This window comes from Hippoglossus hippoglossus, chromosome 13 (genome assembly GCF_009819705.1).
Source record: "Hippoglossus hippoglossus isolate fHipHip1 chromosome 13, fHipHip1.pri, whole genome shotgun sequence".
In the NCBI taxonomy this organism is placed as follows: domain Eukaryota; kingdom Metazoa; phylum Chordata; class Actinopteri; order Pleuronectiformes; family Pleuronectidae; genus Hippoglossus; species Hippoglossus hippoglossus.
The window spans coordinates 11,807,630-11,824,387 of record NC_047163.1 but is presented as its reverse complement, the minus strand read 5'-3'; the positions used below and the strand labels follow the sequence as shown (position 1 = coordinate 11,824,387).

The 16,758-nt window shown below is 44.9% G+C and overlaps 1 protein-coding gene across 3 annotated transcripts in view; it reads left to right on the top strand.

Moving 5' to 3' along the window:
- Positions 1-11,525: 11,525 nt before the first annotated feature.
- The window catches only part of LOC117772351 (Down syndrome cell adhesion molecule-like protein 1 homolog), a 101,267-nt gene continuing 96,034 nt past the window's right edge, over positions 11,526-16,758 (top strand). For 2 of the 3 annotated variants that reach the window (XM_034603416.1, XM_034603415.1), the window contains exon 1: positions 11,536-11,777. In XM_034603416.1, the coding sequence (XP_034459307.1) occupies positions 11,735-11,777 (43 nt within the window). In that variant the 5' untranslated portion in view covers positions 11,536-11,734. Of the gene's footprint in view, positions 11,778-16,758 lie in introns of all 3 variants that reach the window. The other variant, XR_004615763.1, reaches the window with a different exon arrangement.

Genomic DNA, 16,758 nt, shown 5'->3' with positions numbered 1-16,758 from the left:
CGGCACCTGGACAGAGCCGTCAGCAGCTCAGGTGAGTTTCCACATGCTTTTATAAACCAGTGCACACTTTAAAATGTATGGTTCATAAAAATCAATATGTTGTGGGAAATGCAATCAGTTCAAATTTGTGTAACTGTTACTGTGGGATCGTATCAGGCTAAGTTTCTGGACCAAGGTGGACTACGTGGCTTGGATATTTGTAATTGATGCCTTGAAAGTGTATTTCTGTGTAAAAACAGTGATTATTGGCCTTTTTTAGTCTAAATGTTTATAGATTATGAGGCAAAATATAAGAGCACACATGCCCCAATTAATAAACACTGCAAAAGTAGGTTTAGAGGACAGATAAAGAGTCAGTTGTTTGTGTTCTTGTTTGCATCGCTGAGCTTCAGGGGCGATTACACATTCAAATCATTAGTATTAGCTCTGTATTATTTGGCAGGTGTCACCACAACTGCTCTTCCTCGCTCCATCTATAACCTCTATCAGGCTGCGCAAGGTTCAAGGTTAATGAATATTGGAGCTGTAATATATTAATGAGTAACTGTCTGGTGTGCCCTCACGGCTCAGCGGTGCAGCGAACAGGCCCCAGACACATGATGAATGAAAGCAGTGAAAGGAGTCCACAATTCACAGTGGCACGCTTTTACAAAGTGGAGACCGAGGGGGGGAAATTTTTAGTCTGTTAATCTGTGTAAGTTAATGATTATGGGTCAAGTGATGTAGATCAAATGAGAGCCTCTTGTGAGCGTGTGTGTGTGTGTAAGGTGTGTGTGTGTGTGTGTGTGTGTGTGTGTGTGTGTGTGTAGACAGAAGGGGTGGGGGAGAGAGGATCAATCACGTTATTAGCCTCTTAAAGTTCTCAGTGAAGATCAAAGCAATCACTTTACCATTAAGTCTGCAGCAGGAAAAAAAAACCAAACAGAGGCCATTTGTCAGGACGTATAGAGTTTCTGACTCTTTCAGCCACCTCTCATTTAAATCGCATAAGCCGATTTAAACAAGCGTCTACACAAAATCTCCAATTAATTAAAATGGAAAGACTGACAAAGAAACCGAATCCGTAAACAATGCATTCCAGATACCAGACGTGATGGTTAATACTTTTAAAAACGGCAGATGTGGAGGGATCACCTGCTGGAGGCTGATGCTGTCACCGGCCTTTTGTTAACTGTTTCCACTGTGTCCCTCCAGTTTCGTCCCCTGAACACAACACACAAACAGACGAGGCAACATGTCGTCCCCTAACGGTGAGTTACACTTTAACGTGGCAACAATTTGAGTGACCGGCAAGGTCAGAACCACGGACTGCAAAGTGTTAATCATGCACCACGGTAACATGAGGTTGACTTATTACCTGTTTATTAAGAGTAACATACCACTATATGAACACAGGTCAAAGAAAGTGTACCCTGGTAGTTTGACATGAAGCTTTCTGCAGGAGTTTATCATGTTCACAGAATCCATAAATACTGCCGTTGGTCATGATTCTGTCTGTGCTGCTGTCAGGGGGATATAGTGAGGAAACGGTGGACAATTGGTACATGTGCCCCTGCAGTGGTATCAAACATTAAAGGATCATCGCAATAGTATAAAAAACTACATTTGTAGAAAAATACTTTTGAATCTGATGCAATTTCAGAAATGGCATGACGTCTGCCTTTGAACCACCTTCAGGAAATGGAGCAATACTGACTATGACCTATTGTCTCAGTTTGCACAGTGACTCATTCATTCAAATCTGAAAGCCCTTACCAAATCCATTAATAGGATGAATGAAGCTCAATGAAATGTGACCACTTTTGATGGTTTCTCATAATCATTCACCTGGTCTGAGCCAACAGCGGCGGATTCTCACGCTTTTCTACCTCTGTGCATTCCTCTCTATCCTCAGGTGTTGACATTGACCCAGATGCAGACTTTGTATATGGTAAGTGACTACAACTCCAAGAGGGCTGCTGCTCCGCTGATATATTCAAAATATTTAACTTCTGCTACTGCTCGGAAAAAAGAGAGAATAGAGACACCATGCACGGGATAAAGGGTTTTTCTGCCAGCACGCATTGAGGTTAGATGGACAAATAAAGTTGTCATGTGCAGAGAGAGAGAAAGAGGAATAACAGGAGCCGCGTGAGAGACATCAGAGCGTCAGGAAGTGAAATGGTGTGAAAAAGAAGTGAAAGAGGATGATAGAAAATGTGAGAGAAATGAGGGGTAGAGTCGCATGTGGTGACAATGTCATTTGTGAATCTACAGACTATTACACACTACGTGTGGGAGGTCTGGTGTTTGCTGGAGTCATTGTGTTCCTCTCCATCATCCTGTTGGCAGGTGAGTCAACAGCCACGTTCAGTGACTGTGTGTTTGTGAATGTGGGCAGCTTCTATCTTACAGTGTATAATTGGAAAGTGAAAGGGTGGATGCACAAAAAGGTGTTGTCCCTGAATAATAACAGTAATTATAATAAAAGCATATTGTTCATTCATTTATCTCCGCTCCCTCCGTAGAGCTGTTTTCTTCACTGCTGTTATGAGAGTAGCTTTCTTGTGAGAATGCACACAAATGTGAAAAAAGGCTGATCTGTCATTTTCTCACTTTTCCTCGAAAGGCAACAAGATCACCAACTGTGGCAAAACCAAGGTAAGAGAGCTGACGTTAAAGAGCTGAGGGAAAACATGGCTGAATTGTGACACCTGCTGGCCATTATGGGACAATACAAATTCTGAAAAACGTTTAAAGGTTCAGTGTGTAGAATTTAGTGACATCTAGTGGTGAAGTGTCATGTTGCAGCTGAATACCCCTTACCCCACCCTCCCCTTCCAAACATGAAAGAGAACCTGTGTTAGCCTTCACTTATCATAAAAACTCAAAAGGTGTTTAGTTTGTCCAGTCTGGGCTACTGTAAAAAACATGGCGGCCTCCGTAGAGAGGACCCGCTCCTGATGTGAATATAAAGTATTTAAATATATAGGAGCCATTGTAGGGTAAAGACAACAACAATTCGTACAATTTATATCAAACACACTAGTGAAAACATCACTAGGATTATTTTATATTCAATATCTGCCAATACGTCCCTTTCACCTAAATCTTACACACTGGACCTTTAAACTCTGCGTACTGACAAGAGACAGGCTCCTCTTTTAACAGCTCATGATAAAATAACACTAAACTAAACAAGGCATTGGTTAGTTTGCAAATGAAAATAACACAGACTCTTGTATCTACAGCCGAAGAAATCTGAAGAAGACTAACCCCCAGAGGAGTGCCACAATCTGCCACAGTGTTGTCGACTGTTATGTGTGTTTAAAATATGAGACTTTTGTAATAATAAAGTGTATGTGACCCTTGTGTATTTTTGTTTGTTTGATGTATGGATTTGGTGTTTGAACAACAGATATTTTACCGAAAAATTGACACTGTGAGGTAGCGTCATTTTGTCACTATCTCTGACAAAAACTATATCGTTTCACCTCCAGTAAAGTGCTAAATCATTTTAAGACATACATGTAACAATATAAAGGACAACATGTACCACATGAAATTACCAGAGTACACAATATATATATAATAACAATATAAAGCCAGCAAATATTCTGTAGAAAATTGTGCTCAATATATGAATATAGTTAGAAATGTAATAGATAGCACATATGTTAACACCCTGCCCACAAAAAAATCAACTAATCCTGATTTTCTAATGTAATATTTATTTGACTTAAATTAATCACTGCACACAATGAAAGGTTATGGAACACACATGACAATATATATGGGAGTGTGAGATAATAATAATAATACCTCTTATGTGCATAATTGCAATTTGGAACCCTATTAAATATAGAATTTGTAATTATTTACCAACATATTCCGTGTTTACTTATTATAGCAACTGTTTATTTATTCCACACATGTTAATGTGTCTATTATGTCATATTTCAGGAATTATACCCAGTATGCAGAGTGATGGTTCCAAATGAAAGTTAATACCCTAATCACTTCTTATCGTTCCCAAAAAAAAATCCATGATCTACATTGTCAAATTCATACATTTCCTGGGGAATCAATAATATGATAATAATAATAATAATAATAATAATAATTCTTATTATAACTTTTAATGGCATAAAATGCTGCTCACTGTGCTTTACACAAGAAACGAAGTTATAACATAATCTTAAAAACAGAACATATAAAAACAGACAGGATGTTAAAATGATAAATATGTGAAAAGTACAATAAAAGAAAAAATCATGGTTGAATAGAAGAGAAAGAAAGATGTGCACATAGGTTTTAGCTGCTTTTTAAACGTGTGGACAGACGATGCATTTCTAATATGCAGTGGGAGTTTGTTCCAAATCTATGGTGCATGATTGCACTTGGATGATAACCATCCTCCATTTGAGATACTGCACTTTAAAGGGTGAGAGGTGGCGTCATGTGTATGGTTTTCACACCTTCTTCACACCACCGCTGTTTCACCACTTCCTTGATCTCGCGTTGACAAAACCAACCGCCAGGTGGCGCCATAAGACCAGCATGGACCACAGGAAGAGGAACTTGATCGGTCCCGACTTCCCCCTGAGGAGCCCAGAGGAAGTGAAAGGTGCTGAATGAAGACTGCAGAAACTGTGGGAGAGAAACAAGTAGGTGGACAAGTGATGATAACACGTTGTGAAGGAAGGTGACGGACACTTCGAACCAGACACTGATGTGAGGGGGGATGAAGCTGCACGTCACATGGGAGAACAACTAAAATCATAAATATGGCGCAGTGGATTCGCTGGCGCACGAATCGGGCGTTTTCCCGGAACTTGTCACATCGGCACCATTGGACCTCCTCCCTCACAGCGTGTGACACTTGATGTCTTTACCGTGTGTGGGTTCCCAGGAGGAGGAGGGGCCTACCCTCAGCATCACAGACACTGACTCCTCGTCCTGAAACAGGATGTCCCGGTTTTGTCGTCACCTCGGAGCAGCTGCACCACAGGCCTGTGTCTCTGCACTGCTGCAGCAGCAGATGACAAAGTGCATTAATCACAGCACCAGAAAACTGCGCCTGATTAATCATCCCTGAGTAAATAAGTCGTTACAGGCAGAGACAGGAGCTGTCAGCCGGGCGAGTCCCAAGGACCCCCTGCCTTCTCTCCCTCATCCCCCCCATCCCTCCCTTTTCTCTCTTTCCCCCTCAGCATCCTGGATGTGTGGGAAAATGAGGGAGCGAGCTGTAAAAGTTAACGCAGTGAGCTGCCGAGGCGGTTTTACCGGTTGGATCCCCCTCAGGGCTCAGGTCAGCTGCTTTCCATAAGGGCTTCAGTTGAGGTAAGCATGAGAAGCCATTTATCACCCAGTTCACTAGAGCTGATAACATCACAGCACCAGGAGGAGGTTTGCACAGCCACACACACACACAAACACGCACACACACACACAGAAACAAATGCACATGGGCTGGACAGGTGTGAGAGGGCTGATCGGTTGCTGTTCCCATAAGCGTTCAGCGTCAGGGTGACTGAAGGGAAAACAAGTGGCTGAAGTGTGTTTTCCTCGCATGGTTTGACACAAACACTTCCGAGGGCACAAAGTGACCAGAACCCTTCATGACAGCGAACCAACAACAAAGACACACGCTGCTCCTCCACCGATGGGTTCACACTGGGTCTGCTGTGGCTCGGCCTGACTTCAATGTTGTTCGGCCCTCCAGCATTGATTTTACTGGTGACCCGGACTGTGGAAAACACACAAACTGCCGATGACAGGAGCCACGAAATGGAAAATGGAAATGGAAATGTATTTTTTATTTAATTTAGTTTTTTGGCAAACGTCCCCTAAGCAGGAGCACGTCTTTAGCTGAGGACTTGATGTATAAGTGAGTTATTACTGCACCAAGACGAACTTCATTTGGACATAACATGAAAAAAAAGGAAAAGCTGGATTTGGTCCTTTCATGGGATTTGTTGATAGAGAGAAAATGCTGAGTATCATTCTTCAAATGAACGTGCTTGTCCCCTTAGTGGTTTAACGACACGGCCGTCGTTGTGTGTGTGTGTGTGTGTGTGTGTGTGTGTGAGAGAGAGAGCAGTAAGACAGGTACAGGAGTGTTAAACTGTGGGAAAATGATAAGATCAAGGCTCAGAGGGTCAAGATGGAAAGTGTGGGCCTCCACTCAGCTCTGTAACGTCCTCTCACACCTGTCAGCTCTCTCTCTCTCTCTCTCTCTCTCTCTCTCTCTCTCTCTCTCTCTCTCTCTCTCTCTCTCTCTCTCTCTCTCTCTCATTCTCTCAATCTCTCTGTATATCTGTCTCTCTCTCTCGCTCTCTCTCATTCTCTCTGTATCTCTCTCGCTCGCTCTCATTCTCTCTGTATATAAGTCTCTCTCTCTCTCTCTCTCTCTCTCTCTCTCTCTCTCTCAGTCTCTCTGTATCTCTCTCGCTCGCTCTCATTCTCTCTGTATATAAGTCTCTCTCTCTCTCTCTCTCTCTCTCTCTCTCTCTCTCTCTCTCTCTCTCTGTCGTGACTTTCCGTGTCTTACGCATCAGTTCATTGTTGATCTGATGTGATGTAACAGAGCAGAACTCCACAGATTTGAGTGTAAACAGTAGTTTATTTATTATTGTTTTGCCCCTTGTTTATACATGTTACTACAGTTTGAATCCTCATGCACAATATTATTGAATTACTTACTTACGAGTTTATTGAATAACCACTGAGACGTAAGTCTGATGCAGAGATTTGATGAAATGGAAAATGAACAGACCTTTTTAATGTTTAATGTTGTTTTAACCAACTCATTTTTGTGGGATAAGACTTTTTTTGTCACCAACACTGACCGTGCCACCGTGTAGAACGTGACGCAAATATCTGGAATGAGAACAGGTGACAATAGGGTTGATCTATGGGGCCGATCTGTACAATTCTATGTCATTCTAAGATGACATCTATTTGCATGTACTGAGTTAAAGAGTTAGCAGGGCACAGGTAGACTTGAACACGTTGTTAGAAGGAGAGCTGACACAGCATAAGAAAAACAACGGGTCAGCGAGTTGTGCACGTAAAGAAGATCCCAGTCTCCTCCGATACAAAGCTCATGAATTTAACACTGCAATTGGATCGGTACTTGGTATCTGCAGATATAACCCCTACTCTTTAAGTGGGCCTTCGGGTATAGGTTTGCCATTGTGTTCTAACCCTTGAGAATCCGGGGGCCCCAGGACAGTTGATCCCTTTTCCCACTCTCCAGCCTCAATAGATACAAACCAGAGACACTTGATTATTAAGAAATTCAACGTGAAAGATTGAAATACTGTAAACCTGTTAAAAGAGACACTTTTGAACAACTTCTGAACAAAATCCTACAAATATACATAGTTAAACAAACATGTACAGTAATGCTCAACTATTTGGATAACCATACGAGAGAGAGAGAGACTCGGACTTGATCCTCAGCTTTATTGATCTATGGGTTAGAGTCACAAACAAGTTGCTGTTCAGGAAATACAGCTCTATGTGGTGTTCTAATGATAACATCTCTAATTGCGACCACTGGGTGTCACTAGATATCTCTGATCAATATCTCTGCACAAGCCACAACCACTTTCGTCTGACTAAGAATTTAATATATTCAAATACAAATGATAATCCTGTGCCGAGCTGTTTCCTTCTCTCTGTTGTGTTGGAGGATCAGAGCCGAAGTCAGAAAGTATGTTTGTGTGTCACCCACAACGGAGCGAGAGCAGCGGGTCTCTGGGTTGGTCCCACCGAGGACGCCTCCAGCAGCAGCCATCTTGGAAGCGGTGGTATCACCCTGGCATGGTGTGTTTTTTTTGTGTGTCTGCAGGCGTTCTGTCTGCCTCGGAATCGCATCTCGTCCAATCTTTAATTTTTCCTCGTCTTTTTCAATCTCATCCTCTTTCTCTCTCTCTCTCTCTCTGTCTCCCCATCTCCCCTGCCTCCCTCCTTATCAGCCATGCAAATAGTCTCATTTGCAAATGTGGAAAAAACAAGTGTGGGTGGGTGGGTGGGGGGGGGGGTTTGGTGTAAGGGATGAACCTACAGCCGAAGAAGGTGCCCCCCCCCCCTACACGCGCCACCTCCGCCCCTCACCCTCATCCTCTCGTTATCCTCCCCCAGCTCATTTGAATAAATTAACACCCCTTGATGTCTACTGTGCACATGCATGTACTCTCATGCAAAAACACACGTGCACGAGCACATGCAAACGCACGCAGACAAACACGCATGCACGCGCACACTCGACCGTATAGGGGTGGATGAGCAGCCAGAAGTGTACGCTTTGCTGCCACGTAGGCACACGCTCGCGCTGGCACACGTCCTCTGATGTGCTGATACACTCTCACACATCTGCCACAACCATCACGCATGCTTGGTTAAAGATAAACACACTCCATTGGTCGGCGCCGTCCTGTGGATGCTCTGCAGCACGGTGGTGTGTGGTTCATATTAGCTTAATGCAGAGGCTCGTTTGGTACACGGCGGCGTTCAGAGTTAGCCAGACCCCCCCCCCGCCAAAGAAAAGGGGGGGGGGTGGGGGGTTCTGCAGCACGGTGCTCAGCTCTGGACTGACTCTTGACACAAGTGGTAGTTTTTTGTGTTTTTAAAGTCCATTTCCACCAACGTGATGTGGTTCGGAAGAATCACAACTACTCCATTTGACCCATCATCGAATGATTTACCCTGCAGCTCCTCCGACTACAATCCATTATCATCATCATCATCCCTATTCCTGCAGCTCTCTCCCCATTCTCGTTCCGTTCCCTCTGACCTTGCACACAGCTCAGCAGCGGTACCATTTGCCCTCACCCTCTCCTAATTCTGACCTTGACGATGTTTCTCTGGGCTGGGGGCTGCACATTAATACTGGATACATTATTGTTAATATGATCCTCGCATGTAGCCAGCGCCCGAGGGGAGCTGTGATTGTCTGAGCATTAACATTAACATCCACATTAACTTATCTGCCTCATCACTCTCTGCGCCCGCCCCTCGCCCCTCACCCCTCCCTCCGCGTTCTCCGTTTCTCCCCTGCCCTGCTCACCCATTTTCCTCCTCTGTCAACAAACTCTCTTCCCCTCACTCTCCTCCTGGCTCCTCGCTTCCTATCTCCTTCCCTATCTCCAGGCAACGACGGAGCAGAGTGACGGAGAGCGAGTCACGTGTCGCGGTGGTTTTTAGTGGTGTGGTGGCAGCCTGTCCTGGGTCCTGTCCGCCGTGACAGTCACTCGAGCTGTCTGGGAGCTGCTTGCCTGTTCTCTGGCCTGGCTGGCCAAGCTCAGCCTGTCAGCCCCCATGATGATCACTGGCTGACATAGAGTACAACCTGCTTGGTGCTGTCAGGCCGACTCACATCAGCCCCTTAACCAGCTCGCCACGCTGCTTCTGAAGTCCTGACTGAGACTTCACGTGTTGCCATACGCGGCTGCTGGGTGGAGCCTCTGTGTGTGTGAGGAGCTTCAAGGTGTTGGATGATGTTACATGTCCAGTTTGTCACTGGGAGATGAGGAAGAGTATTGAGGTGCAGAATACACGGTGCAGGGACCTCTTATATTCCCTGAGGGCTGTCACATTTCTAAACAAGAGTGCCCGTCTCACTCAGCATGCACCACAGGCTGCACTTGAATTACAGTTTGCAGCTGGGGCAGTGCATAAAGCCGAACATGCATTCATCTAGAAACTATTTAAAATAAATATCTGGATGTAGCAGAATATATTATGGAAGTGCTCCTGTGCACACTCTTTGCATGTCCCTGTTGTTGTGCGGTGTTTGTGTGTGTGTGTGCACATTTGTGGGTCTGTTTGAGTGAGAGAGAGACGAGAGAGAGGGTGCGTGGGTGTGTGTGTTTCCACCTGTTACATAATCGAGAGTGGAGGCAGAGTGTGCTGCCTTGCCTGGCGTACTACAGCGTCTCTTCACTGGGAGCCAGAGGCCACAGCTTGATTCCACGGGCAGGACTGTCTTTGGTGTCCACACTCAAAACACCACATTAGAACCAGACACGGGGAGAGTGACGGTGGAGGTCAGAAGGTTGTGTGTGTCGAGTCGAAGGTGTTTGATGATGTCAGATTAGTTGTGTGACTTCACGGACAACCAGTGGAGTCTCTGGGGTTTGACCGACAATCAGCTATGTGTTTACTGTGTGTTGAGCAGGCATGCTCAAATCTCAGTTGATTGTATTTATTGATTTGGTTTGAAATATAATGACCTGAAACTAGTTTGGGAAAAATGTTTCGTAACATATTTATGGTAAATGGTCTATATTTACATTATGCTTTTCTCATATGACCGCTTACAGTTTTGCCATTCTCACACATTTGAACATTGCCGCACTTTCTCTATCACACATTGTCAATGGCACAGCTGTCAATGGCAATTTGGGGTTTGAAGGAACCTGGGATCGAACCGCCGACCTTCTCATTAGTGGACAACACGCTCAAGCCTCCCACAGCATTTACGCCAAGGTGGTCTTCCATCCAAGTACTAACCAGGCCCAACCCTGATTCCTGTCTGAGATCGGATGAGCTCGGGCATAAACGGGATGTGACACAGACACTCCGTTGGTACAGACTGACAATGAATAAGGTTGTGAACCCACTGGGGCCACTGATGCTAAAACTTATAGGGTGAAACTACTTTGGATATTTAAAACATACACATAGAACAGTGTAATCCTAGAACTGACATGCAATGTTTAGATTGCATCCTGGTCAGGTGCAAAACATGCAAAACAGACCGGCTGCAGAACATTCAGGTTTTCTGTCCCGACTACTTGTTTCAGGAAGTTAAACTGACAGTGCACTTAAACATTCTAGTAACAGGGAATTGAATAGCTTAGTTGTATATATTTACATATTTAAATATACATGTGAGGAAGATAGAAAGACTGCAAAAGGTAATTTATTCACCATCACAGAATGATAAACCTCTTCTAATGACGTACACAGTTCTGTGTTGTGTTTTTATATCAAAACTATTTTCTGTTCCAAAAAAGAAGTGAACTTGAACACCACAATGTTTTTAGTGACACAGGTGCACAGTGCACATCACCTCTTTCCCCCTGAAGTTAACGGAGGCTGCAGCTTCTCTGCGCTCCTGCTCTTCATCCTCCTCACCTGGAATTCCCGCTGCAAAATGCGCACGGTCTTTTCCATCTTTCCATGGGCACATTAGGTTGGCGCGGACATTTTTACGCAGACACAACACAATTGCAACTGATTTATGGAAGTTCCTCTGTTGATGTGCCTTGTGAACACGCGCGGGCATTTTTAGTCCAACGGTTGTTTTCTAAACTTGCTTGCAAACACGACTGACATAACTTGTATGACTGGTATTTCTTTTTCTTTTTAAGTTTGCACTGGCAACTCAGCAGCCGCACCGGATAAACCCACCTATCCTGAGCGCGTAAAAACCGAGGTGCTTTTCGTTTGGTCCCGCGTATGGCTCACCTCTCCATCACGGCGCATCACTAGGATACTGGGGGGTGGGTGGGGCGACGGCAGCCTGTCCCGGTAAGGGGAGGAGAGAGCGGGCAGCAGAGGCGGTACTTGCTCCGCGGCTCGTTGCTCGGCGTCGGAGAGTGTGGGACCAGGGCTGGAGAGACCGCCGGGGAGCATCAGCAGAACCAGTCCAGCACGGAGCCTCGCCTGGCCGACCGCCGCGCCGTGCACTCTTCTCGGGGACTGCACAACATTCCTGTGAAATATAACTGCTTTTAATGGCATGTGGCTTGTAACTTTACTTCTGCTGTATTCTTTGCAAGAAGGTAGGTTGGATACCCATGTCTGTGAGTGTTTGCTTATCTGCATGCCTGTCTCCCGTCACTGCCATTCTGAAGTTGGCTGTGCGTCTTTATCATGATCAGCCTCTCAGGTGGATGAATGTTGATGGATGGAGCTGGGTACATGGACGAAGGAGGGACAGGGACGTGGAATCAAACTCTGAATCACCTCTGGAGGAGCACTGACAACTTTTTCTTATGTTTGGAGAGGATGCTTTCCTGGTCTGCCCTCATCTTCCTCCTCCTGAAGGAGTGCTCGCATTCATCTTCCGTCTGTCTCATCATGATGAGCTGATGATATGATTTAAAAATGATGAAGGGGATTATCACGAGCATAAAAAAAAAATCAATATGCACTTAATTTGGATGCGCACGGAGAAAACGGCACAGATCTCCAAACTAAAAACCGTGGAGATGGAAAAAGACAACGGCATTTGCATTTTGCATGATGAATATGTGGAGGTGTCGTGAATATGGAGGCTGTTGAATAGGAGGAGAGGTAGATAAGGATCTGCAGGCGCGCGCGCACGGAGGGACGGGGCGACCTCGCGCGCTGGTGCTGGCCACAGCTGTCGGATGTTTACGCGCAAAAGTCCAAGAGAGTCACAGGAGTTCAATGTATATTCGCTGACTCTCGTTCTTTGGCCCCTCAAAACAAACAAGATGCCATTGTGTGTTTGTGCACGCGCGCATATGCGTGTGCGTGAGGAGGATTGGGGGTGGTGGTGGTGGTGGTGGTGGGGGGGGGGGGGGGGGGGGGGGGTGGTTGGTTTAAGCATCCTATATATATGTCAGTTAATTTAATTTGGAAGGACACATTTAAATGGTGTATAAACGCCTGTTTGTGCGTGTGTTGAAAGAGTGCGCGCTGCTGTGAGGCAACAAGGGTCAATACATTTTATGAGAGACGTGTGAACTGATGCTGGGGGGGGTATTGAGCGCTGGCCTTTAATTTGTGGATAATGTGCCCCCGTTGGACATTTGAAAGACGAGGCCATTGATATCACTTTATTTTCCTTCCTTGATAAAACGCACAGAGTGTCAGTGCATGCACACTCAGTTGTTATCATCCCTGGTCTAATTATTCATCCACCATTTTCTGTGGCACCAGATTCCACTGATTGGCTTCGCTCTAAATGCTGCAGATGGGAGAGAAAGATTCTGTTTTTTCCTTTTTAATGAATAGGCTTAAATGTTTAATTTGTTATATATGGATTTCTGTCACTCCACTAAAGAATTAAAAAGAAGCAATATTTTAAATCCCCACTTCATATTTACACGTTTTCTTTTACGCACCGTGCTGTCGGTTAAAATGCCTGATTATGAGCCCTTTCTGACAGTAAATTTGAAATAATCTTAATCATTTGTTTATGATTGTGGGCAGAACGTGTGTTTCATGGTCCTGCTCTCCATCATTGGCCTTGGCAGTGCCCTCTGCCAGGCTGCAGCTGCGGCGAGGACTTCTGCGCTCTTTTTGTTGTATGTAATTGGATTACAGGCTCTATTTCGATTATACACACTGTACATCGTCCTGTCCCGTGACTGAACGAGATGTACTGTGAGTGTGAGTGCCCGCGCGTGTGTCTGTGTTTGTGTATGTGTGTGTGTGTGTGTGTGTCTGAGGGGGGAGGAGGGCTGGGGGCTGCAAACAGCCACTGGAGCGGAAAGAGTGCTTGAGATGGGAGAGATGTAGATAACGCAGTGGAAAACAAACTTCCATTTTCCGTTGCTTTTCAGCGCCATGTTCCAGCCGTTTTGCTCGAACCAGCTGTGATCTGTTGCCTCGTGTGGCAGATGTGTATTCTAGATCCATATCATTTTTTGATAAACTTTGTTTTAACGGTGCGAAAGATGGCTCTATTATCATACATGCATATGCATTAGTACTGCGTATTTTCCTGGCTCGGCCGCGCCTCCCAGAATGGCACACAATCCTCTGCTTCTCTCTTTTTATTATGATACAGCGTGGAAATATATTTCACATCACACCACTGCCTTTCTTTAAGAGAATGTAGTTTTTATCATTATTTTTCTGTCGTTAATTTGAGATTCATTCAGTCATTACTGAGCGTTTGTTGCGTTGGTTTGGCTGCGTATCAGCACACCTGCACCCATGGAGTGTGAAGAGGAGGGGGAGCACAGGGATGGATAGATGGATAGATAGATGAATAGATAGAGAGAGAGGAGGGGGAGAATACACCCATTCCTCTTTGTCATGATTTGGGAGGTTGGTTGTCATTTTATGGAAATAAAATTGAGACAAACTCAGCTGAGGACTGTGTGGGGAATACAGGCTTTTATAAGGCCCGTCAGGCCAGAACGTGCAGGGCCTGAGAAATTGGAGAAGGATTTAATAATTATTGCGATTAATACGTATTTTCACCATCGGTGAGGAAAAGGGGAAACGCGATTCATCGTTGAATTTAAGGAGCTTTAATCAGTGATTGTGCACATTTCAAGGACATGTCGTGGTGGCGTGAAGGAGGTGGAGTGAGACCTCTTGCTATAATTATTTCATCAATTAATGTGATTCCGGTTTTATCCAGTTTGGGTCGAGAGGCCTCCTGCAACACACACTCAACTGAATATTGACTGTGTTAGTGTTGATTCTGCACGGATGTAAAACACTGCTTCATATGCATGCACTATATTTGTGCATCTGATGGAAAAAGCCTCGATTTGTATGAATTTATTGTGCGTGCAGGTTATGTTATGTCCCCTTTCTTTCCTGATTCCAGTAAAGAATATTGTGTAAAGTATGTGCAGTGCGGTGTCCGTGTGTCCGTGTGTGTGTGGGTGTGTGTGTGTGCATCTCATCTGATCACCTGCGTGTCACAGTTCAGAGTTCTCATTCCTTTACAAGGGAGCCCTTTGTTTTCCCGAGACCTGTGCGTGTGATCCGCGGAGATGTTGCAGACCACGGGCTGTGTGTAAATTGTGAATCAAAACAGATAGCGGCTGGAGGAGAAGTGCGTGGAGGGGGGAGCCCAGTAATTGCGGTATGAGTCAGACTCTGGTGGCTACTCGGCTACACCCGCACGATGAGTTGTTGCGTCTGGGTTAAGGCTTCGGTTGCGCATGCATGGAGGAAGTCTATGGCAGCAACTCCGGAGTTTTCTTTCTCACTTTAAATATCATGTTGTGGATTTTTTCTCATTTGGAGATGGAGAGGGAGAGGACATAGTCTATGTAGTTCAAGATTCATTATTTTGGTTTGCTTGGTGCAAAGTAAAAGCGATCAATCATGTCCAGAACATGGAGCGAGAGAGGGTATATGCGCAATTATAGACCAAGTCGTGCCAATAAAGGACTGACAATAGGACTTCTCTCTTATTTTAAACACTTCCTTTAATTATTTTTGATCATAGAACACTGTTGCAAGGAGTTGTGAACATCGGTTCGGTTGCAGTTCCTCTTCCTCGTATCCATGACGCACAGCTCCAATTACGCACGAGAATTGTACAAAAAAAGAAGTAAACGCACTGAAAGGCCACCATACTTCCCCGGCTCCCACTGTGTGCCACTGTGCCTGCGCAGCCCGTCAGTTGTCTCGGAGAGAGACAGCCCCGCAGTATAATGGCTACATGTCACCCTCGCGTTAACTTCACCTCCCTCGCTGTGCTCCGGCGAGCAAAGCCTGTTTTCGTTGTCGGGGTGTTATTGGCGCTCTGCGTTTGGCAGTTAGGCGGTGCAGCATAAACACGTCCATCTGATCGAGTCATCCGGTCTCACATCCAGTCTGAACATTTTGTTTGTCTTGAAACACGTCGGCCAATTGGTGTTAGATAATATTGTCAGTTGTGGTTTTAGCCTCGAAGGGCGCATTAAATGAAACCTCTCTTCATACAGGCTGATTTGATCATTTCTCTTAAGTGAAAACAGACTGTTTAAGTTCACAGAAGCGCATGACAGGACTTGGTAAGAGGATAATCTTGCACCGACTCCATTCAGATGTCATGCACCACTCACAATAAAACAATCCCAAAGGCTCAGATGTCATACACAGCTGGCACCAAGCTGACACACACACGCACACACACACACACACACACACACACACACACACACACACACACACACACACACACACACACACACACACACAACTTGGTTTTGACCGCTCACTCAACAGGTTTTTATGCACAACAGTGGTGTCCGGTCGCCCCGGTGACCTCTCCATTAGGCAGAGAGGGAAAGATTGATGTCTGCTTCTTGGATGACAAAACAAAACAAGAAAAAAAAATCAAACAAGCACACAATCATACTTCAGCATCTCACAATCATCTTTCTCTTTCACTGCATGCGCTCCTCTTCCTCTCTCTCTCTCTCTCTCCTGTTCTGCTTAATATCAAACAATTTATGGCCCTGTCTCTGAGGGAGAATAGAAGAAGAAAAAAACATCTCTACAAATCTGACACTCACTTCAACAGCGGAAATCATCTTTCTGAAGTGGGAGATGTGAATTTTCAGATGCTGAAATGGCTGCCTAATATTTTACTGACACTGCATAAACTGTGCATAGGGGTTGTTTACCACATCCTACCCCACCCCCCCCCCCCGCACGTATATCTGTGTGTGTGCATGCATGTATTCACATCCCTAGTATCATGCCGTGCGGTTTTGTCTTCCTCCACTCCAGTGATATGACACCATGTTAGAAAATGATTTCCTCTCTGACTGCACACAAAAGCAGAGACACATTGTCATGCAACCCTAATGCATATCTCAATCTGGAGTCATTGTATAGTAAATGAGCAACCCCCCCCCCCCCCCCCTTATCAAACACGATCATATCTTTTGCCCATTATGTCTTTCCATTTTTTTTGTAGCATCACTACAAAGACTGTATTCCCACTGACTTCAATGCTTCAGCTGCTATTTGGCCTGAATGTGTTTTGTGTGCTGTTATCTGTAGTGCTACATGGTTCGCCGAATAGGAAATCTACTTGCTATTATGAATGTATAT